Source organism: Blennius ocellaris, assembly GCF_963422515.1.
Source record: "Blennius ocellaris genome assembly, chromosome: 8".
In the NCBI taxonomy this organism is placed as follows: domain Eukaryota; kingdom Metazoa; phylum Chordata; class Actinopteri; order Blenniiformes; family Blenniidae; genus Blennius; species Blennius ocellaris.
The window spans coordinates 15,968,793-15,991,903 of NC_137657.1; the positions used below are offsets into that span (position 1 = coordinate 15,968,793).

Below are 23,111 nucleotides of genomic sequence, written 5' to 3' on the forward strand. Positions count from 1 at the left end.
TTATTGCAGCCCCTTTTGCCGAAGCCCTGAGAACAATGTTTAAATAAAAATACTGCTGGCAAGACTTTTAAAATAAGCTTCATCAATAACCTCCTAAAGGTGCACAAAAAACTGTAAACACTAGTCAGCTTCATTAAAAAGAACAATACATTCACAGTTTAACAAACAAGTAAAACTGATCGTCATCCATGTTCACCAGTGCCTCTATTCCTCCAAACAATACAGGGCCAGCCTGTCAATAAACCTGTCCTCTGATGGACGAGATCAGACGCCATTAAAGGAGTGTGTCCTCACTGTCCTCGTTGTGCGTGCTGAGCTGGGTCTTTCTCCGAGCTGTGATAGCTGCCCAGACACGACACAGCATGCCACCTCTGAAAGAGCAATTTTACACAACTTTATAGACGCAGTGTGGAAATCAGATAAAAGAACAGCAACAGTCACAATGTCGTTCATTTAATGTCTGTGCTGCGTTTAATGTCTGTGCTGGGCTATATATATATATATTATATAACCTAAATATTTTGTCAGGTGTCATCAGAACCTATGACGAATGTGCAAATTAATGCAACATTGACTAATCAACTAAAATGTATACCAGCAATCCATGCAGCTTTTCCTGATGATTTAAATAGAACAAATTTGCGAAGTAAATGTTAAAAATCAGCCCGTATCTAATTGTATGTTGTTTTTACTTCCACAGCACGGTATTTTCCTGTTTCTGCGCGGACGGGTTGTATGAGAGTGACGTGTGGAAGCAGCTCACCTCAGTCCACAGTACATCAAGTCGTCCCTGGAGGCCATGTGGAGGAGACAGTCCAAGGTGAACCCATGAGAGAGCAGCTAGAGAACAGGATCACACATGTGTGAGTAACACCAACCAGCCTTAGGAAAAAAGAAGAAAGAACGAAAAAAAGGTAGGGCTCCTACTGAGTGTACCTTATCAATAGTGTCTTGATCAACAGGAACGGACTTAAGCCAGCGCACCATGGCCTTTGTCTCTGGATTAGATGTTTTCTTGGGAGTCAGCTCACCATCTAGTAATGTACAGAAATATCCAAGTTACATTTCACTCAGTTTTTCATGAAATGTAAATGTGCTATCCTTTTCCCACTGCAAGATATTATTTGTTTGTTATCCAAACTGACATGTTATCATCCAAGCACACGAGCTGCTGATCCTACAATCTGTACCTCTAACAGAAACCAGTCAGGCAGAAATCCCCCATCAGCCTCAAGCTCAGGCGTGGCTGAGTTTGACTGGTGGGAGTGTTAAGAGAGCGTAATGGGAATCATTAGTTGGACTTGTAATCGAAAGAAGGTTTGGTCCCTTCATGTAATTCAGGTCATGTTGCTTCTTGTGTATTGCAATTGTCATATTGCTGCCTGAACCCCTACCGCCTAATCGAGAATGACTAGTTTTTTAGGTGAAAAACTTGTCAAACACTTTCAGTTATATCCAGCATGAACACTGATCACTACAATGTACTATTCACTGTATATATAATAAGCAGTTTACAAGCAGATTTTAGATATTTGTTTAAACTTTGAGTGAGTTTGTGTACACCGACCAGAGGTAAATATAATGGCTGACTGCTACTGTATGTGATTGAAATCTACATTTATTGATATACAATGCTTTTAAAAGGCATCTCAAACCTTTAAAGGTTGAAGGTAAAGCAGGTTTACCTTCAGCGACTGAAGCTTTCCTAAGTGCATCTATCTGCTCCTGTTTCGTCTGGACAGATTTTCTCAGCAGCTCCTGGTATTCTCTCTCCTTCTCACTCAACTGACTCAGCAGCCTGGAACACAACAAAGCAACATTTAAATTCTAAATGTTTGCTGTTAGGCAAAGTCAAATACTTTTACAATTATAGTAAAACCTGGAGAAATATGTCAAACATGAGGTAATCGGCTCAATATTACCTTGTGGTCTCCACTCTCATGTCTCTTAGCCTCTCAGTGAGGGGAGCATCAGAGGTGATTACAAGGTCTGTAGGGAAGTTTGGACTGGATGCATACAGGCCTCCATTTGTGGACAGTGTGTCTGCTAGCACCATCGGCTGGGCAGGGAAAAGAACTACAGGTGTGTCCGGGTCCATTGACAGTTCCCCTTGAGCATTTTCCTCAATCTCAAATGAAGACTGAAGCTGGATTTTCAGTTCTAGGAGCCGGGCATGGAGAGTGAGGAAAGTTAATGAAGAAAGTACTGGCAAGAGAACAAGCAAACATGCCCAAAACAAACATGTTTTGCATTAAAAGAAGGTGGATGAGACAGACATCTGTTTTACGGTGATTGCTTTTTTTTTAATGTATATGCCGAGCACACCAATTGTCTTTATGTATTGATCAATTATTTCTTTTATGTCTAAATTCACCAATGGGAAAAAAAAACCAATAGCGAGATGATATTTATTCAGGCACTGCGTTTATAATGCTTCTTTTGCAAAAGTCCCGATGTTGATTCATTCCCTCCATTTAGCTTGAACATGTTACACAATAGAACATATGTCAGCTCTACCTGGAAGTAGCACAGTGATGGCATCCTGCACTGCTTGCCTCAGAAGATTGTCCAGAGCAAACATCCAATGAGGTTTCACCTGTTGTTGCCTCAACACTTTCTTCACCTACAAACGAAGCACAGGACTGAATATGAATGCAGAGGAAATGTGTTATCACAGTGTATTTCTAAATGCATGCCAGTCTTATTTTCTGTTTCCAGGCACAGAAGTGACTTACAGCATCTTGGAAGCTAAACAGCACCGCCTGCAGATTGTTCAGAGGCACTGATGTGGCGAGCAGCGTCGCCCGCAGTTCCAGCAGGCCACTGGTCAGCTGCTTCCTGTCTGGGGAGTGGATATTGTCTCGCAGGCAGGTAATGAGTTTAGTAATGTGGACCGTGGTGAGCGAGGAGCCCTCGCCATACTTTTAAAACAGAGAGACAGAAAAAAGGAAAATAAGCATACAATACATTTTTTCTGAAAGTACTTCTGGACTTTTCCAACTGTGAGAAATAGAAATAGATACTTATGACAACATTTTGGACAGTTCACTTCCCAGCTTCAACATATATTTATGTGCTCTTTTATATTATATTTGTTTTAGCCATTTTGAAAAGATTTTATTTGTCTTCAAACTGAACAGCCTAAAACACATCAAATATAAATAAGTCTACAAGACACAATATAAGTATTTCTTAAAATAAATGCTAAAATAAACACAAGAAAAAACTCGATGGTTTTGAAACTATAGTAAAAACCGGTTTGCCAGAGGATTGCTAAAAACCTGCTACACATGGTTGTAAAGGTACATACAAGATGATACAGTGAACACCGACTATAAACAAATAAGTATACAAATTAAGCAGCCGCACTTGCAACTGTATTTCATCGTAGGAAAATTATTCAATAATATATTGTCAAGGTGAAAAACAAGGATCAAGGCCAGTCTGGATCGAGACTCTGAAGCTCTAAATTAGTAACTTTGAAGCGAACATTTGCAATCAGGTCATGTAAGATCCTGTTTCTGTTTAATGAACACAGAACAGTTTGTGTCAAATCCCATCAATATGGGATCAAGCATCATTGTCTTGGTCTATTATAATTTAAGAGAAATGCACCATGTGTCATGCAAGAAGCATTGTAATAATAATTCAGTATTATGAACTATAGCTGAGACTTTTCCTTACTTACCTGAGGCACAGCCTCCTGTATATTGGACACGACATTACTGATGTAATCAGTGAGAATTCGGTGCAGCGTGGCTCTTCTCTCGCTGTCCTTTCTCAGCATGAAAAGGCCGATATTCTCCTCTGTTGAAGCTGGACTGCACAAGTCTGTTACTGAGTCATCTTGAATCCTGGACAATAGAGACATAAGATCAACAAATAAAGGAAGATAATACTTGCGGAATTATGGTTTTTCATTTCTGATTTAACAAAGTAGATCTTGCAATTTGATAGGGAGGTAATTTGCCCTTTTTCTTTCGCGACAGGATGTAACCTGACCAGGCTGCCAAACTGAAACCTCATAGTGGTGAACCAATCATGCAAGATCTTGTACTGATGCAGAAATGATACAAGACCTTGACTTTGTAGTTGAGCAATAATCTACTCACGACAGGAAGCTGCTGGTACTCGGTGGGCTCTCAGAGATTTCATCTCCTCTCACGTCTGCCTGGTTCCGCCGCAGGTCGAGAGAACAAGAGAGATCGACTGAACCAGAGTATGAATCAGTATCTTCCACAAAGATGGAGATAGGCACAGACAGACTGCGTTGATAGTCAGCTGCAAATACAATGAGAGCGTGTTAAGAGACTTCTGGTGAATGCAAGTTAGAAATCTCTGGCATTTAGTAATCTTTGGGTGGATACCACACTCCCACAGGCTTTTCTCATAAAAAACATATTCATGTTATGATCTCCCATTTGGAGTCATTTTGAAAGCTACTGGTGTAGATGATTTTACAATGAAACTGATACACATGGATAACATAGGGCCGTATGGTGGAACAATGGTTGGTGCTCTCGCCTCACAGCGAGAAGGTCCAGGTTTAGATACCAGCCTTTCTGTGTGGAATTAACGTGTTCTCCGGTTTAGAAGATGAATGGATGAATAACATAAGTACAGTTGTACTGTCTCACCAGCACTGAGGAAGTCTTTTGAGTCTGATTCCTGGACAATTTTAACTTTTTTCCTGGGAGATGAGCGAAGGAAAGCGTCCATCAGTAACTCTGTGGCGGTGGCTCTGTCGTCTGGGTTTGGCACGAAACTGTTCATGATGAAGGCCTTGGCCTCGTCCGACATGCACTCTGGAACTTTGGGGTGGATCTTGAACATGCCCACCTGGATAAAGATGGCGGCAGACAATTATATTATCTTCCCTTCGTAAGAAGTCATTTCATATCAAAGGGATGTCAGTAGTTTTTCATGCTGTCAGTATGGAGAAATGTGTGTAGAATTTTGATGAAAAAAATTTATTTAAACCATTTGGAATAATGCTGTGTCATAACAACGTTTTGGAAAATCTCAATACTTTTCAGATGCCTTGTCTCCACTCTCAAAAATCACTTTCATCACCTTGAACATGGCTGCCTGAGGACTTCCCAGCTCATGGAAGGGTGTTTTGCCAGTTGCCATTTCTATAATCGTGCACCCCAGAGACCAGATATCTGCAGGCTTCCCATAACCCCGAGGCCCCTGGTCGATGATCTCTGGGGCCATGTACTGAAGCGTTCCTATTGGAAAATCACCGTTAAAAACCACAAGAGGCAGATAAAACACTGAAAAAAGTCACTGTCATCTGTTCTTATCGTCTCATCATTAATGTGTTTTACTCACCGGCAAAAGTCTCCGTACAGGGGTTAATCCCTGCTAAGCGTTTTGATGTTCCAAAGTCAGAGATCTTCAACACTCCACTGTATGTGTTGATCAGCACATTGTCGCCCTGCAGCAGAGAAATACAGATGCTATACAACCCCATATCATAAAACCAGAGTGAAAGTGCGATAGATTAGTGGATTTTAAAGTGAGGGGTGTGGTTTCCCCTCGGGGGTCACCAGTTATCTTCAAAGGAGTTGGCACTTTAACAACCCGTGATCCAAAACTAAAATACAATCAGTGGGTGTTCCACTGACCTTGATGTCTCGATGGACTATCTGGTTATCGTGAAGGTACTTGAGTCCCTCCAGGATCTGTTTGGTGTAGAAGATGATTGTGGCTTCATTGTCTTTCAGAGGACCCCACTTGGAGCGCAGAAGAGATGACAAACTTCCTAGAAGAAGAACCAAGCAAAAAGAGAAAAAAAACCACATTGATTTCCACACAGAGGATGACAATTAGCTTCTTTCATGTGATTACTTTGACAGTGGGTTTCTCCAGTATTTTGTAATATTCATCAAAGCTATGAGCAGGAATGCTTCCAACGGGGATATTTCAAAGAGTTTTCTTGTCACTGCCTGGATATTTTTTTCCCTCCTTAATATACAGTATTGAACCACCCACTCCTTCCAGTAGATGTTGCATAATTACACAGTTTTACAGATTTGAGCACATCACTTCCTGAATGCTGAATAAAGGCATCATCCTGTTACAAAACCGCACACTGAGTAATGAAATACAAACTAAAACTGGGTGGATAGGTATCTATATATTTTGAGAAATATATTTCCACCAGAAAGACATCCCTTTGTACTGTTCTCCCAATAACCAAAAGATACAATATCAGTCGATCAATGCACAATTATTACACAATAGAGTCCAAGAAAACACAACCAAGGCATTATAAGATCAACTGAATGTATGAATTATGTTTCTGTGTCAAATACAAGAGAAAATGACCCAGTGTTTGTATAAGTAGATGTGATAAGCAAGAAAAAAGCTTAAGTTAAAGAAATGTTTTTACCCTATATATAAATAGATTTCATTAATCGGTCATACATGTTTCCCTCATGAATTAATTCTGAACACCCGCACATATAAAATGACATCTCGGGTTTGATACCTCCTGGTACTTCTTCCATGAAGATCTTGATGAATCCATCCTGACTGACTGAGCCCAGGTACTGGACAATATTCCTGTGTTTAAGCCTCTTGTGCAGCGCTATCTCCTCATGGAGGGGTTGGGAATACCTGGCAAACAGCACAAAGGAATAAGCATGTAACTAGAAGGTTGTTTTGAGGGGTTTTTTTTCCCCATTGTAGACTGGCATGTAGAAAACATCTCCAAAACATTGTGATCACATTGTTATGTTTCAAGTTGAAAGTTATTGGGGTGAAGGAATGGGAACATTGTTGTACAACGATCAGGTTTTTATTCCAAATATATAAATTGCCTAAGTGACTGGGATTGGGACTGCCTAAACTCGAACAGCACATTCACTATTCAGTTATTTTTTTAATCACTTCATAGAGGTGCGTGTAAAACTGTATCATTGAATATCATTGAAATAATGATTTTGTTCATTTTTTTCCCACCTTCAAAATATAAAACCTAAAAGATTTGAAGTGTTTAAATTACTGATTGCTATAATTATGGCATACAGTTTAAAAAAATAAATACCATATGAAACATTTTCCAAGTTTGAAAAACTATGTTTTTACTTATCTATTGGGATAAAACAATAAAGAATAACACAAACATATGTTTTCAAAATGTTTATGAGAAGTATGTCACTGTTTGAATTAAATTAAGGGATAAATGATCTTTTCAACTTCATTTACATTAGATGCACCTGTACTTCCAGATATTATCTTTATATTTGCATTCGCGCCCTTGATGAATACTGCCTAAAAAATTAAAACAGCAGAAGAGTAACAGAGGAAGCTTTGATATATCTTGGACACAGATGTTTTTGTAAAAGTTTGGATTTATGTTTGCAGAGTTCTATTTTGAACACAAAAATGCAGTGTGTATAAAAGCAATGAGAAGTTTAAACACTCTTCTCCCGTATTAAACAAAGCACACAGGGAATTAAACGATCATGATTATGATGTCTGCTATACTCCTTCCTTTTAAGGGTATCCTGGAAAGACATTGTGAGAAACAGAGCGGCTTCTTATTCCCTAGTGAGATAGATTATTTGTTTTGAAAAAAAAAAAAGAAGCATTTTCACATACGTTCTGTCTTTTTCAGGGATCTCCTTGATGGCGATGCGTACTTGATTGCTCAGGTCTCTTCCAGCATAAACCACCCCGTATGTCCCTTTACCAAGAACCACCTTGTCGCCATTCTCAGTGGTCTCGTAGATGTACTGCAGAATTTTTTTTTTAAAGCATGAATGAGGATTCAGTAAAAAGAAAAACTACAAGCCTGTGAGGAATTTCACAGCCGCATGGTGAAAGAAAAACTTTTATAGGAGAAAAATATGACATCAATATACAAGTTCTTCATCTCTGCACTAAGAGAAATACTGCACACTATGTTGAAATATATGGAAATTGTGTGCTTTAAATTTGACTTTCCCATGCAAGAGTTGTTGTTCTTTAGTTACGACACTTGAGATCTAAAATAGAGCAAACCCTGCTGAACAGAAACGATGGACTCTGACTGACCTCCAGCACTCCCTCTGTTAAATGTTGAGGGTCCTGAGCAGGGTTCACAGCCTGCTGGAGCAGGGAGTTCACCAGTTCGCAGAACCTGGTGGGACGACAGTGTGAAAAGAAAATTAATGTGAATTGACAGCTCTGGGAGTATTTCTGTAGTATGGGGTTCATTATATTACAATTCACACACCCAATTTTAAGGTTGTTAAAAAAAACACAATCAAAGATATATTAGCCACAGCTTTATCCATCCATCTTCCACACCGCATTGTCCAACTTCATGTTTTCCTGGTCTAAAAAACCTTTAATTACCTTGTTACTACAATTTGAGTTACAAAAAAAGCTACCCTGTCTTGTATTAAAATGGATAATTAAGTTGCTGACTACTGTGACTTCCTTTTTATCAACCTGGCCACATTTGGGAGGCAGAGACAACGTGAGTGTTAAGTGGTTGGTACAACAATGAGTCGCCGGTTCGATTCTGGACAGAAGTTTACTGCATGTAATTCTCTTAATTGGATCCCCATATTTCCTGTCTTCCAACATTGTACCTTTTCAATAAATACGACCCTAAAAATTCAACAACAACAAAAAAAGAAAGAAAAAAAATAACCATCTCGAGATATAGATATAAAAAAAATGGATGTACAATAGAACTAAAGGGTGCATGAATTTAAACAAAAAGCTACCTGTTGTGTAAGATGCCACCAGAGGAAATGTAGTGTTGTGATTTGGGTCAAGTGGTTTATGTAGCAGGATTTAAAAAAAAAAGATCTGTCCTGAGTGTACTTTTAAAAGGGCAACAAAGGATATGACTCACATAGAGTAAATAGTTGATACTCATTTCTCTACGTCAATAATTACACTAAATCTTTAAAAAAAAAAAAAAAAAAAATTCCCATTCTCTTTGCAACATCAGCGCCTATATCTGGTAATGATGAGCTGTTTATCTTTATGTAGATTGTACACAGTCCATTTGTCAGCAGCAGGCAGCATTTCACACTAAACATAGATGTTGTGTTTTTTGTTCTTTTGACAAAAATAAACAGGTAGAAGCACAGAAATGAGGGGGGCGGATCCCTCCCATCCTCCCAGAAAAATCCAAACCTGGTTGTTGAGCAAGTCTCACAAACACACGCACACACACTGAAACACACAATGTGTTTGTCGTCACTCACCCTGTACAGTGAATTTCTGAGGGAAAGCAGAGCTGGAAGTCATCTGAGTTGTAGTGTACATACAGAAAGCAGCTCCTCTCATCAATCTTTGATGCACTTTTGAGATAAAAATGTAAATACAGATTTTACATCCAAATTGAAAAAACAAAACGTGTTCATATGATAAGAACCACATACATAACATTCACACACACTCTACAAAAGTCAATCTCTTTGTACTCTGGTGTTAGATTCAGGCAAGACAACTGGGGAAACATTTAACAATGCTATGATATGACTGATGTACATATATAAATCTCCAATACAACAGCTTTTCCACGATCCACCAATAATCATATACTCTACTTAAATTGTTAGCATTTGCAAAGAAGCCCTCCAGTTGAGCAATTCCCAGGTAGTAAATTGTAAGATAAGATGGGCCAAAGTTCACAGCAGCACTGATCCGTAGTAATGGGGGAATCAACAAGTTGTCCACAAACGTCAAAGAAGAAATGCCCGAAACTGTATTGACAGAGCAGCGCTCTGACAGCCAGCCAAGTGTTTCATCGACAACCCATGTTTTGGTTCCTCTGGCTTTCCTGTGGGCTGAAACACGCCCTGAAGTACAGAGAGGAGATGTTTGCACACGCGGTGCTCCACTTTACCTCACTCCCCGGATTGCAGACGCTGGGAAAGTCCACTGGTGTAATCCTTTCTGTAAAAGGTGTAAATAAGTGCGTTAGCACACAAGATGACTCGTCAGTCAAGTTTTCCAGTGCATCTCCATAAATGTGAAAGAAAAAGTGAACGACTATTGAGGTAAGGGAAAAAGACATTTCTCACACACACAAATAACCGTAGAAACAACGCGGCATTATATTTTTCAGAACAAACATGAACAAGAAATAAACCTTAATTTACTTGTGCAATTCTGAGCATGTGCAAAGACAGAGATTGAAGTACAGGAGGTCTGCATACCTTTAACAATGTAACGTGTTGCAACTGGACGGTGCGACTCTCGTCCTCCTCACTAACACGGACTATTGCTGGTTGGAGGAATTTACTGGGCTCCAGAACAAGCACCTGAAAAAACATATATGATTCCAGAAAATTAATCTTCACTGTTTGCATTGGTTCTTATCTCTAAACAATTTTCACTGATATTATCCCCTTTTCAATATTATTACTTCATCCACTAACGTGAGCAAACCGATGAGTAAAAAAATGTTTGAATGAATGAAGGGAAAATGGCGACAATAACAAAACGTAAGCAGACAGGTACGGTATATGCACAAACACAAACACCTACTTCCTTCAGCTATCAAGACAATGGCCACACAACAGCAAAAACTGCTTAGGAAGGAAGCTTTTCATTCCCCTCCACCCATCTATAGACACCGGTTGAACAAGTAATGTCCAACAACTTTAGTCCGGAAGTCTGATCACTGAGTTATGTTAGAAAAAGACCATAGATTTCTGTGCACCTGTCAATCCTACCAGTTTTTCCACATATTACATTTGATTTGATTTGATTCATTGAACTAACTGATCATGCTTCTGAAGCACTCATTTTTACAAAAGATGCTTTTGATGAGCATATATTGATGCAGTTCAAATTGAAGTACTATGGGTTGTCTTACGGGGCAACGGTCTGTTGAGATGGTGGGTTTGCAGGTCTGAAGAAGGAGCTCCATCCAGAAGTCCACCATGTCTTGTTTAGGTGATCTGACCTCAGGCTGCTTGGCAAACTGGCGGTATAGGATGTACGTCTCCATAATGGACGCCACATACCTAAAACACAACAAATATAGAATCTGGTCTCTTGCAAACTGCTTCCAAACTCACATGATTTGCTACAACTCAAACAAAACTTGTGACGAAATGTTGATATTGAATCTGTGTGATTAGCTCTGATTATTAATGAGCGACTGAGTCTCACCATATAGGGGCCTTGAGTCTGTACAACTTCTCAGAGGCTTCTATAACTTTTTTATGTTCCTTGGAAAGGATGTTGGCACCAAGGTAGAAACCTACATCCCAGTAGTCCTTCATCTTCTCCAAACTACCCTTCCTACCAAGCAGGCTATTTAAAGTCACACCTGTATTCAACACAAAAACACATGGAAGAAAAAAACAACAACAAATAAAAAAAACCTTAGAAATAATCACTGGATGAAAATCCCCAGTAAAAATGCAAGACCATTGAACTCTCAGTGTGCTGGGATGGACCAAGGATGAAACAAAGCAGCACATTGTGACGGTAGGTGCATCATTTGCACAAAATAATACATTTTTGCATTTGTGGGCTTTCTCAAAGGTACTCTGGTTTCCTTCCACAATCCAAAAAACATGTGTTTGACTTTACTTGCTGAATCAAATTTATCTGTAGGTGTGAATGTGAGTGCGTGTCAAAGTGTGTCTCTCTGTGTTTGACCTGTGATTGAATAGTGACTTCACTTGGTGCAGAGTGATCATGCCTTTGCACAAAGTCAATAAAGCAGTACCGGAAATAGGGTGGGTGGATAAATTCTAAAGATTAGTGTGAACGCCAAAGAACACATCATGACATGTAGCGCTAAAGGCGCTGAATGCTGAAGTAAATTCTTGCAAGTGCCAACATGAACAACGATAAAGATTTATGTGTTGTTCTCTAAATAGTACATCTCAAAGACAATCTGAACTTATATTGATGAATAGAAACATGCAATTAAGACAGGGTGGCATAATTAAAATCCTAAAAATTTCCATTTACACATTTGCAAAGGCAGTCATTCTTTGAGGGCGATAACCCTGTGTGATTTTTTTTACGTTTTCGCTTCAACGCATTTGATTGTAATGAGTGGTTCAATATCAGGCGTCATGATGACTCAACCATTAAATTCAAGTGTGTTGGAGTAGGAAAACATTGAGAACATGCTGGACCAGAATGATCAGGATTAACTTGTGCAGTGCAAATACGGAAGCATTTACAGCCCAATATAAAAGTTAAAATAACAAACAGGTCATCAAAGACTTTCTCTGGTGGTAAAATACACATCTAATAAATCACCTATTTTGCGCAGCTCAATGGAAGTCTCAAATTCCTGTCCCGCCGCCATGAGGAGGACCACACTGTTGATGCCCGAGTGAAGCGTTGGTTCTGTCTCAAAAGCTTTTCCATACCTGCAAAATCATGATTAAGTAAACCAGTGGATAAACTCGGGGGGGGGGGGGGATTGCACATTAAAATGTATTGAATTATTTGTGTAATACAAAGTTATGTTATTGGATCTGTCATGAAATGAAACCGGTAAAAGCAAAAGATAAATGCTGCCTTATTCAGGTGGAAACGTTTGTATGACGAGCCTGAAAACAAACAAAGTGTACCAATAGCAGGCCTGGTCTCTGCTGCGCTGGTCAGTGAACCCTGAGCTCATAAACATGTCTTTGTAGATCCGTCCGCACAGGCAGTAGACGTCTGATCCCACCTTCTTTCCCGACTCTACGATGGGAAGAATTTCTTCTAGAGCTTTTGTGCGATCTCCTGCGCGATTCCTCCTGGCATTGGGGAAAAAAACAAGACATTCATACGATTCAGCTTTGGCAACGCTATTTCTATATTGCCTGTGTGTATATACAAAGCAACAAAATGCTGAGAGCTGCAAGAGGCACAAAAGTGAAACTGAAGAACAGGAAACTGTTTACATTTCACTTTGCTGACTCATCAGAAAAAAACAAGGACATGCAGCTGTTGGTATGAGGATGCGGGTACCTGTTTAGAGCAAATATATAATGAAACTTGATATTCTGATGCTTTGCTACCATACACATGGGCAGCTCAGTGAGAGTCTCCACCAGGTTGATCATGGCATCATAGTCCTGAAAAACAATTCCCGGTTATAACGTACAATTTACTTTTGATGGCATGAAAACACAAAGAATTATTTAGATCCCTTTTTAAAAAAAAAGAAAAAATCTACACAATCTACAGAAAACTGGAAAGGAATAATTTTTGGTGTCTATTGAATCTAATCTATTGAAATTTGATGCGTTTTGAGATTTTTTTTTTAATGTTTTTAAATTCAAAATATATTAACCAATAAACTTTTACAAGCATTTGAATGTTTATTTCTGCAATCACAGCTATAATTGTTTGTATTCATCATTATTTTGCTTAATAAAATGACACATTTGAAAAGTCTCATTTGTTTTTAGCCTTGATATTTATTATACTTCATACGTCACCCATAGACACCCAGATATATAAACATATAAATACAAACCTGGATGTCTCTGTAGGACAACAGCAGGTTCATGACTATGTCCGGCGTGAGCAGCTCTACACTATCCAAGCGTTTCTGGATGCGGCTCAACTCCTCGCTCAGGGCCTGGCCGCTGAATCTCTCCCGCGCCATCCGGATCTCGTGCCTGACTGACTCCCGGAAATACTCACTGTCAGCACAAAAAAACCCCATGAGTAATTCTAGATTTCTCAATCTCCAGTAAAGCCGCAAGCTGAACGTGGAGGAAGCTGTAATTTACAGCGTTTATGTGTAATATGAAACCTCCCGGCACATTTTCAGCAAAGCACATAATGATGAGGAGATCGCTGCCGTTGCCGGTACCTGGACTGAACGTGCACGTTGTTGAGCAGGTGCACGAGCCTCTCCACCAGCGGAGTAAGGAGAGGCTCCAGCTGGAAAGTCGGCTGCATCAACTCATTGATGCAAGTCATCATTGTGGCGTCACAAGCAAACACTTTGCCCTGAGGTGACACCATGTAAGGAATGAAGGTGTAGCTCCCACACTGATCCTGGGAAGAAACAATGCAGCCTTTATGTGAGAACAATTAACACTGGAGTGTCACCTTTGACCACGAAATGGTTTAATCAATGATAACAAAGGATTTTTCATCATGCAGACAATATTTCACTATTTGTATGTGTTGCATCATTATACTGTTTATTATATCTTTTAATATCTGTGACTCTAGGTTGCTTCTTTCAATTCTACCATTTGGATTTAACACCTGTCTTATCTTGATAAGGAAAGCATTATTGTGGAAGATTTAGTTATTAAAATCTTTCTTTAATAATCCATTATTTTACTTTCAGTATTTTGTCTTATACTATCTAATTATTTGCATCACCTATTTTTGTATATTTGTGTTGCCAATGCAGGTTTACAAGGATTTTGTGTTTTTATAATTTTATTTTATTTATGTTCTCAAATGGCTTTTCAATCCAGTTTTCGTTCTGTAAAGTCCAATAATCACTTGTCGTCTACCTTTTTAATACAATTGCCCAACTCCTGTGTTGCATTGACTGTCCTCATCACAATCGTTCATCTGTGACTTTCTTCAAGTTGTACCTACAAGTTCTGGATAAAGACTGACTTGGGTGATGCCACTGAAAACTGCAGCTCATTTGTTATAAACTAAAACAACCATTTCAAATCTAAAATTATGACAAGATGATAAACAGAAAATGGTCATTATTGCCATTATGATTAATAATTTAGAGTGTCCTGAGGTATCAATACATTTTTCTGTGCATAGAGTTAAATATTTACTATTATTATGCAATCACTAGCTGCTTGTTGGTTTATATTTTAAACGTTGTATAAATTATTTTGGCATTTCTTTGCAGTATATAAATAATTTATGGTATATTCTTCTGACACATTTTAGCACAGTGCACATAATATTTGTAGATCACTTTAAGTAAAGTAAGGTTAATTTTTCAAAGAAATCATGTGAATGGCTGGAGTGCAAAAGACTAAGAAAGTGGATGCAGACTATATAAGATATTTCAAATAATAGGACTATAACTGGCTTACAGAGCTGTGCTTTCTATGGTCTGTGGATCTGAAGACCTGTTAACAACAGTTTGGTATAAGGTGAAAGGTGGAAGACATTAAGTTGCCAAGCCATTCATCCAACTTAGAGGAAAGGCCTGTGCAGTGTGACAGATGGGGGTGGTGGGGGTGGGGGGCATGTTGTCTAAACTCTGTTATGAGTGCACAAGGTCCCTTGTTTTGGTGAAGAAGAAAAAAACTCCTGGTCTAAGACACATGTTTTTGTTTCATCATGTGAAATGAAATTAAGTTTATTTTTGGTTGGTTGTTTACATGCATCAATGGCATATTCCCTTCAAGAACACAACCAAAAAAGGGTTTGGGCAGAAGCAATGCTTTTTTTTTTTTTTTTTTAGCCCACCCTGTACATCCCTATCTTCAACCCTATCTTCATAAGAATAACAAAGGGACACGTTACCTTCACAGCCTGCAGATCAGTGTCTTGCTTGTAACAGTATAAGATGATGTTATTGGTCATGCTGAAGCTTTCTCTCACTCCAAGGTGATAAAAAAGTGAGGGATGGCAGAAAGTGTCGCTCATCTCCACCACTGCCACATCTGCGGGAAGATAGTTTCACAGTGCGCGTGAGAGTTACGCGTAAAAACACGCGCTTTTACGCGTAAACCTGCCAATTTACCCTCCTGCGTGCCTGCACTTGCCTGCGTTGTAGAAGTTATCCAGGATGTCTGTGGTGCCCAGGGAGATTCTCTCGAACGAGATGGTTTTAAACACGGCGTGTGCGTCCGCGCAGGCTTCCTTCAGACACTTGAGGGATAAGTTCTCCTCAGTCTGCGGCACCGACGCGTCCTCGCTCACGATGTACGTGACGGACACGGGTCTGGTGCGGCTCCGCGGGGACACGATGTGTTTACCCGGGCCGCCGCCTGCGCTCAGCTCGATGGCCAGAGTGTCCTGCCACAAACTCCCAGCGGACACCCACACCGGATCCTTCCTCTTCAGCTCCTTCAGGCTCATCCGTCTGCGCTCCGTCGTGTACATGTTCTCACTTCGGCCCGCGGGTCAAACTCAAGTCTAAGTTCGGACCGCTTCCACTAAAGTGCAGCTCTGTTGCAATTCCCCAGGTGAGTCACCGCCCTCGCAGGAGCCACATATTTACCAATACTGTAGTCCCTGTGCTACTCTCGCCATGATCCGCCCCCTCCTCCTCCTCCTCCCACTGCGCTCCGCCCGTCGGGCTGAAACTGGACTCCTCTCTGCCTCGACTCTCTCATGACCTCTGCTGTGAAATATTATTCAGCAGGAGAACTTTTCGCGCGACATAATGTCAATACCAACATGTACGCTTTCTTCTTTCCATCTGCGTCTTTTTTTTTTGTGGCTCCCATTGATACTATTAATGATTAGTTTTTCCTCCATCATTCAAGATACTTGGTCTTACTTATCCAGTTTTAGGGTCTATCTCAGCTGACTACGGTTAAAAACGGAAACATTTCCAAAATGACAACATTCGGTCATCAGCAACAGAGTTCTTCAATTCTATCACGGTCAGCAGCAAAAGTGCATTTCAGGTCATGTCTTAATTCTACAGCTGTACTTAACGCCATGCTTTTTCTGTTGGCTCACTTGAAAAGGATTCTATTTAAACAAACCTCCATGTTTTATATATATATATATATATATATATATATTTTTTTTTTAATAAATATATATATCCTTAATCCTGTTGTGTTGTATTAAAATATTTTTTTCCCTCTGAATGTGAAGCAGATATTTCAGCAGCACACCCATGATGTGAATCTGCAGTTTCACTCAAACTGAACCCAATTCCAGTAAAGTCAGTATTTGTGACAACTTGCAAAAAGCAGATTGGATACTGATGATCAGGAATAAAAGCTATGCAAAGTTACAGTGTAGCACATTGTTGCATTACCAACCAAATTGTGGCATAAAACAGTTTGATAAGTTCATGTCATTTGTGTTAAAGACACAACAGACACACATATTTGCATCTTGTGTTGGCTCAAGTTTCTCATCTTTCAGAGACGTTAGTAAACATCTTTTGATTGCTGTTGGAAAAGACATCTTGGCCTTGTAAAGTGACTCATTCATTTGTGAATGTCTTTATAAAGTGGTGGCCGACTGCAGCAACTGGTGGCCCACATACTTATATTTTGCAGGTTGGGAATCAATTTTCAGAAATGATTAAATAGTAAGCTTTTAGTGAGAATAACATGATTGTGGCCCAAACAAAGAGCAATGTTATAGTCTATGTTCAGAAGAATTGAGCAGTACTGGCAATGTGTCATATAAATGTATGCAGAATATTTGTCAGCAGACTATTTCTATGCAAATAAGATTTTTTTAGTTACACTGTTTATGAAGTCTTTAATTCAAAAGTTGAATTCTATGCTAAAAGTCAACAAGAATAGCACGACAAACCATACAGACCACAATAGTGGCAAATATCCTTAGATTAATGATTTTCTGCAAATAACAATTTCAAGTGAATGTGCTTTATAATTCCTGCAATAAATGTTTTCTATCTATGGTAGGCGACTTGAACAGATGTGATAAACAAGCAAAAACTTGCAGGTAAAAGAAATTATTCAGCGTGTAAATCTTAAATCTTTATTTATATTGTACAAAAATGAAAATTGACTATGAATACTTCTGAACTGATGAAAACAAAAGTATTTAAATACAAACTGAGGAACCACAAAAAAGCATCCATTTCTTTCCCCACACTAAAGAGCCAAAAACAAGGCTTTTACAAGCAGTGTTTGTAATGTTTACTCTGACAATAAGCAAAGCTTACTAGACATAACTAGAATTTACGTTCCAATAATGTGATGTACACTTCCACTTACAGAATGGATGAACTGAAGCTAGTACTCAGTGCAGACCCCCAATATATATATATATAGAAAACAATTCCTCTATCTGGCACTGAGCACTAATTTATTGTGAGCACTGTTCAATGTAAGATGCATCACAGACATTACACAAACAACCTGAGAATAGGAAGTCTTCTTCAAGACTGTTGTGGCAAGTTTAAGTAATAGTTCAGTAATTACACAGTATATACTTCAAAACCAAACTTGTTCCAATATTTTAACTGATTCCTGATTATACTAGTTCAATTTGTTTGCTCCCTCACCAGCAGAAGCACCCCCCCCCCCCCCCCCCCCCCACTTTCTTTTTCTTTTTCATTATCTTGACACCTATGATGCCTTTAACAAACCTGAATTAATTTGGGCAAAAGCAACACGCTGGAACGACTCATTCATCAAGGCCCTCGTCTTCTTCTTCTTCTTCTCTCTGCTTGGCATCCACCTCGCTCGTGTCGGAGAACTCGTGCAGGAGGACGTACTCGCGGCTGCTGAAGCCGAACTTCAGAACATCCTTTTCTTTGAGCTCGTAGTAGCGCTGGCCGTCGATGCGCTGGTTGTTCAGGTAGGTGCCGTTTCCAGAACCAAGGTCAATTATGTAAGGCCTCACTCTGCGGCCAGTGGTGCCATCTGCCCGTGTGAACTCCATTAGTCTGCAGAAGCAAGAGGAGGCATGATTTCATTGCACAGCAACAAAAACAAATTGCATGTAGCGCTTCAACATTTACTGATTGTACCGATTATTAATTCTAAAACATAAGAAATGATGAAACTTTTTAGCAGATGATCGTAACACATACCTGTACTGGAATACTGCATGTTGTTTGGAGCAAGATGGGTGGTCAATGGGAATGTCGGCAATTTTCCGTTGCCGTCCCAACAAATAGGCACTCTGTCTGTGGATGTACATGACTGGGAGGGGCTCGTCATTCTTGAAAGGGTACAGTCGCCACCTCCGCTTTGGAATACGTGCCTCAGGCGGCTCGTTGTACTTGATCACCACCCCCCGGAATGTGTTGGTGTCTTCCGTGAGTGCCCCCGAAAGTTCAAAGTTTGGCTTCTCTTTCTCGGCTGGAGGAGCGTTTGGGTCACCATCCTCTTCGACTGACCGTCCAAAAGCTCCTTCCTGGTTTTCTTCACGGCGCTGGCGATTCTCCCTGCGCCGCTCATCGTGCTGCTGTCGCTCTGCGCGCTGGGCTGCAAGCGCACCGCGCTCTCGGTGTCTCTCTCCGCCGCGTTCTCTCTCTCGCGGCGGCCTGTCGGTCTCCCATCTGCTCCGCCTCTCTTCCGGTTGATCATTTCGTCGTCTCCTCTCATCACCACTCCCCCTGTGGTCATCACGTTCCTGTGACAATTTTAGAAAGAATATATTCATACAAACAGTTCAGTCCAATTGTGCTTCTGGATGAAAGTGTATTTGAGTTTGCGGAGTGGCACTGTGGAATGGGTTAGATGACAAGTTGAATGGAGACACTACTACACAGCACTTTAAAAAGAGATGTAGGAGGATTATTTCAAAAGGCTATGGAGACGAAGAGGGGCTAAGTTGAGGGGTCACATTGTATATTTGTTTTGGTTAACTCATAATAAATATTTCTCATGCAGACATTAAGTGGAGATGAAGATTATGTCCGAGGTGCATTTTTGTTGACCATTTGTATTAGAAGGCGGTAGGAGTTTATAAGTATTTACTTATTCCTACTGCTTTTCAATAGGTTTTTTTTTGTTTAATATATACTTTTATGTTTGAAATAAAAAAAAAAAACTTGAAAGATAATGAATTAACACCTTAGCATAAATATTCAAGTCATTAAAGCAAAAGATTGACTAATTTGTAATTTAAAAAAGCAACAAAGATAAAATATAACATATTGCTCAAATATGTCAATACTATAACAACAGGTAAGTAACATCGCAGTGTCGACACTGCGGGGAATGGGAAACCGAATACATATAATCACCCGCTTTATCTTCACGTCGCCTCCGCGGTGAGGACTGCGGCTCCTCTGGTTTCTCGGGGACCTGCTGCCTCTTCTTGCGGGGGAAGGCTCCCTTCTACCCGGTGAGCGGTCCCTCGTCCGAGCAGGAGACCTGCGTGATTAAACGAAAAAGACCGAAGTCATGTCAACACGGTTCAGTCTGCGTAAACACGCCACAAGTTGCGAAACACTGAAACTGTGATGAAGCAACTGCCTTTATTTAGCGGGTCAATATGAGTGTCATTTACTGTTAAGTTTAATATAAAAAAGGAAGATGAAACTAATCTGATGTGGATTTGTCGGGTTTACCTGTTTGTTGTGCTCCTCTGCGGACTGGAGCTGCCGGGGGATATGGACCTGGAGCGGCGGGATGTTTGTGGCCTAGCCGGGCTCAGCTTCTCCTGCTTTATCTTCACCTCCGGAGAGTCTCTTCTCCTGTGCCGCTTCTCTTTAGCCATCCTCGGAGATTTCTACTCGGCCGAGTGTCGTTTATTAAGCAGGCACCACCATCCCGTCGGCAAAGTACAGAAAAACAAAGAAAAGCTTCGCAGTGAGAAAACAAAAAAAAAAACTTCCACACGGCTCGCACGACGCCTTTCCGGTTACTGCGGTCCTTCGAGGATTAATGTCCGATTGGTCTCTGTCTACGCTTCTATGGGTTCCGCTGTGAATTTTAAACGTATTTATTTCCTTTGTCTCGACAAAAAGCCCAAACCATTGCAAAATATTATTAGCTGATATTTTCTAAATATTCAGTGGATATTATGTTGATGTTTGCGACCGTTGGTATTACACAACGTTTGTTGTAAAAAAAAAAAAAAAACGCAAACAAACAATAAAACAGTAAAGGTAACGTGGTTGACGAGAACGTACATTGTTACATTTTTGAATGTTTTATTTCTCAATTACTTGTTCCGCGCGCGTGTGTGTGTGTGTGTGTGTGTGTATGAATTAAATCGATGTGGAAGAGCAAAAAATTCTTGTTTTTTCTTTAATGAAGAATAAGTAACATAGACGTTTCACAGAATTTTTTTTAATGTGCTGTGCTTAAACAAACGGTAATTAGAGTCGGAGTGAATAAAATGAAACGCATGGACTCTGTTGTCATGACAACATAAACAGAGCACAGTTTTTGTCGGCAGCGGTGTTATTGTTTTGTAAGCCTTTAACGAAACTAAGAAACTTCTTTGTATACTTTTTTGTTTGTTTTATTATTTTTGTTTCTTAAATCTTCCACCAAAACATACGATGATTCCACCTGCAGATTCACTCCTGAAATACGGAAATCCAGTTTTGATCAGCCAGAGTACCGATCCAAAATCAGCCAGGGTAAGTTCACAAGAGCTTAACGTTTAACCAGTTGACATAAGAGCATTAAATGAGAGACTGTATTGTTTAAAGTATGAAAGATTGATAATTGGGGGCAATCTGTAAAACGTCTGTTGTTTAAATTCATGATTAACAGGATATAGTTCAATTGTTCAGTGACAGGGGTTTCAAAGTTACGGCCTGTGGGCCAGAACCGGTCAGCCAGAGAATCAAATTCTCGTGAAATAAACCACCTTTTGAAAAGTCAGTCATTCACTTGTTGGACACATTCCAACCATAGGTTTCCTCACAAGTCACATCCTAAGTGTGCATTATACTGAAGAACTGGGGGGTATTTTTCCCAATTCAGGCACGACCTTTGAGAGTGAGCCCTCAACAACTGGTTGACTCAGGACCCATTCCACCTCCTCCCAAACCAAAGTCTCCTTCCGCGGAAGCCACCAGGCAGCAATGTCAGGAGATCCTGGATGTCATCCTTCCACCCAGGTTAGAATCTTCCAGCATGTGCAGTTTAGAAAGTTCACACCTAATCACACCATTTGGTTGACAAGTGGCCTTCAGAGGTTCAAATCCCCACTGCTGACAAGTCTTTGACATCGGGAGCTCCCAATGTGATTCGGTCAACTATGGGTTACCCGATTGTGCTGAAGTAATTTCCAAAGGAGATGATTAAAGCATTAATCTTACTATAAATATTGTACATTTACAGGGAATGGACAAAGGAGAATCAGCACTGGATGCAGCATGTGTCCAGTGCACCTTGCACAAGAGTGGATGTTATAAACCTGGAGGAACTACTTGACACAAAGATCCAGCAGAGGCAGGCGAGAATAACAGGCATCTGCCCCATCCGCCGGGAGCTCTACTCCCAGTGTTTCGGTAAGTCCCCGTCGTTTCAATACAGATATTCACATAATAAACATGCATGATGTTACTTAACCAAAAGTCATGGATTAAATCAAGCTTCCAAAAAAAAAAAAAATCAACCCCCCCCCCCCAACCAAGAATAATTTTATTCACCTTTCAGATGAACTCATCAGACAGGTCACTATCAACTGTGCTGAGAGGGGCCTGCTGCTGCTGCGGGTCAGAAATGAAATTCAAATGACCCTCGCTGCCGACCAAGCGCTGTATGAAAGCAGTGTGGCTTTTGGCATAAGAAAAGCTCTGCAGAGTGAGAAGGGCAACATTTACACAGAAGAAAGAGTAAGTTTTATAAGGGTTAGACATTCAAACAATTAAGCTTCATCAGTCACTGAAACTAAAAGGTTTCAAAAACATTTGACTTGTTTAGATATTGTAATACTGCAAGATAGGTTTCTTTTTTTTTTTTTTTTATATGCATCAGCCATAGAAACGTCATTAAAATGTAATTCCACTTTCTGCTCAATAGAGAGCACCAAATCTCTACTTCACAATGACTACAAAACACATTCTAACAGAATTGACTTGGGTTCAGAAACAACCTCAAGCCTTTTTCAATTCTCAATCATATTCCCAGGTTGAAAACCTTGAAAATGAGGTAGATGACCTAAAGAAGCAGCTGAATGAACAGAAAGCTAAATGTGAAATTATTGAGAAGAGAGAAGCTGAAAAGCGCCTGCTGGAAGAAAGGAAGCACATTGAGGCGATTCATCTCCTGAAAAGAACCAACGAACAGCTTAAGGTATTTTCAAATCACGAACCAAAATTATATATTTCTTTCAAACAGCAGTCATAAATGTTGTCCATCTAAAGTGTTAAATTGTCTTGCTTTTTTTCAGGCCCAGGTCGAACTGATAATCGCATCAAAGTAACTCAAGGGAGAAAAAAAAGAACAAGAATCCAGTGGCCCTGTTTTGAGTAACCGATGTTAATAAAGGAGGGACTCTGCCTTCTTTCTCAGCAACACATGAATACGAGCAGACTGTTTTTCCAATACGTT

At 40.0% G+C, this 23,111-nt stretch overlaps 3 protein-coding genes across 3 annotated transcripts; 1 reads left to right on the forward strand and 2 right to left on the reverse strand.

The window, feature by feature from the left end:
• On the reverse strand, positions 1–16,029 carry LOC308133069 (mitogen-activated protein kinase kinase kinase 5; the record flags this gene model as incomplete). Its single annotated transcript, XM_080500338.1, has 28 exons — positions 1–371; positions 764–840; positions 937–1,034; positions 1,686–1,798; positions 1,923–2,160; positions 2,518–2,623; positions 2,736–2,921; positions 3,689–3,854; positions 4,113–4,281; positions 4,638–4,839; positions 5,074–5,231; positions 5,335–5,440; positions 5,631–5,767; positions 6,497–6,624; positions 7,612–7,745; positions 8,047–8,131; positions 9,216–9,311; positions 9,860–9,909; positions 10,173–10,277; positions 10,835–10,985; positions 11,134–11,293; positions 12,244–12,356; positions 12,561–12,731; positions 12,946–13,052; positions 13,457–13,625; positions 13,799–13,986; positions 15,448–15,587; positions 15,690–16,029. The coding sequence occupies 28 exons, from the start codon at positions 16,027–16,029 to the stop codon at positions 275–277; spliced, it is 3,990 nt and encodes a 1,329-aa protein (XP_080356464.1). The 3' UTR covers positions 1–274.
• A 1,576-nt stretch (positions 16,030–17,605) lies between these two features.
• Positions 17,606–20,445, reverse strand: snip1 (Smad nuclear interacting protein). Its single transcript, XM_080500435.1, has 4 exons — positions 20,168–20,445; positions 19,841–19,970; positions 18,680–19,224; positions 17,606–18,532 (listed from the first exon to the last, which is right to left on the reverse strand). The coding sequence occupies exons 1-4, from the start codon at positions 20,314–20,316 to the stop codon at positions 18,271–18,273; spliced, it is 1,086 nt and encodes a 361-aa protein (XP_080356561.1). The 5' UTR covers positions 20,317–20,445; the 3' UTR covers positions 17,606–18,270.
• Positions 20,446–21,106: 661 nt separating this feature from the next.
• On the forward strand, positions 21,107–22,983 carry dnali1 (dynein, axonemal, light intermediate chain 1; the record flags this gene model as incomplete). The annotated part of the gene is made up of 6 exons (XM_080500507.1): positions 21,107–21,187; positions 21,537–21,673; positions 21,897–22,066; positions 22,215–22,393; positions 22,689–22,853; positions 22,951–22,983. The coding sequence occupies 6 exons, from the start codon at positions 21,107–21,109 to the stop codon at positions 22,981–22,983; spliced, it is 765 nt and encodes a 254-aa protein (XP_080356633.1).
• Positions 22,984–23,111: the final 128 nt, after the last annotated feature.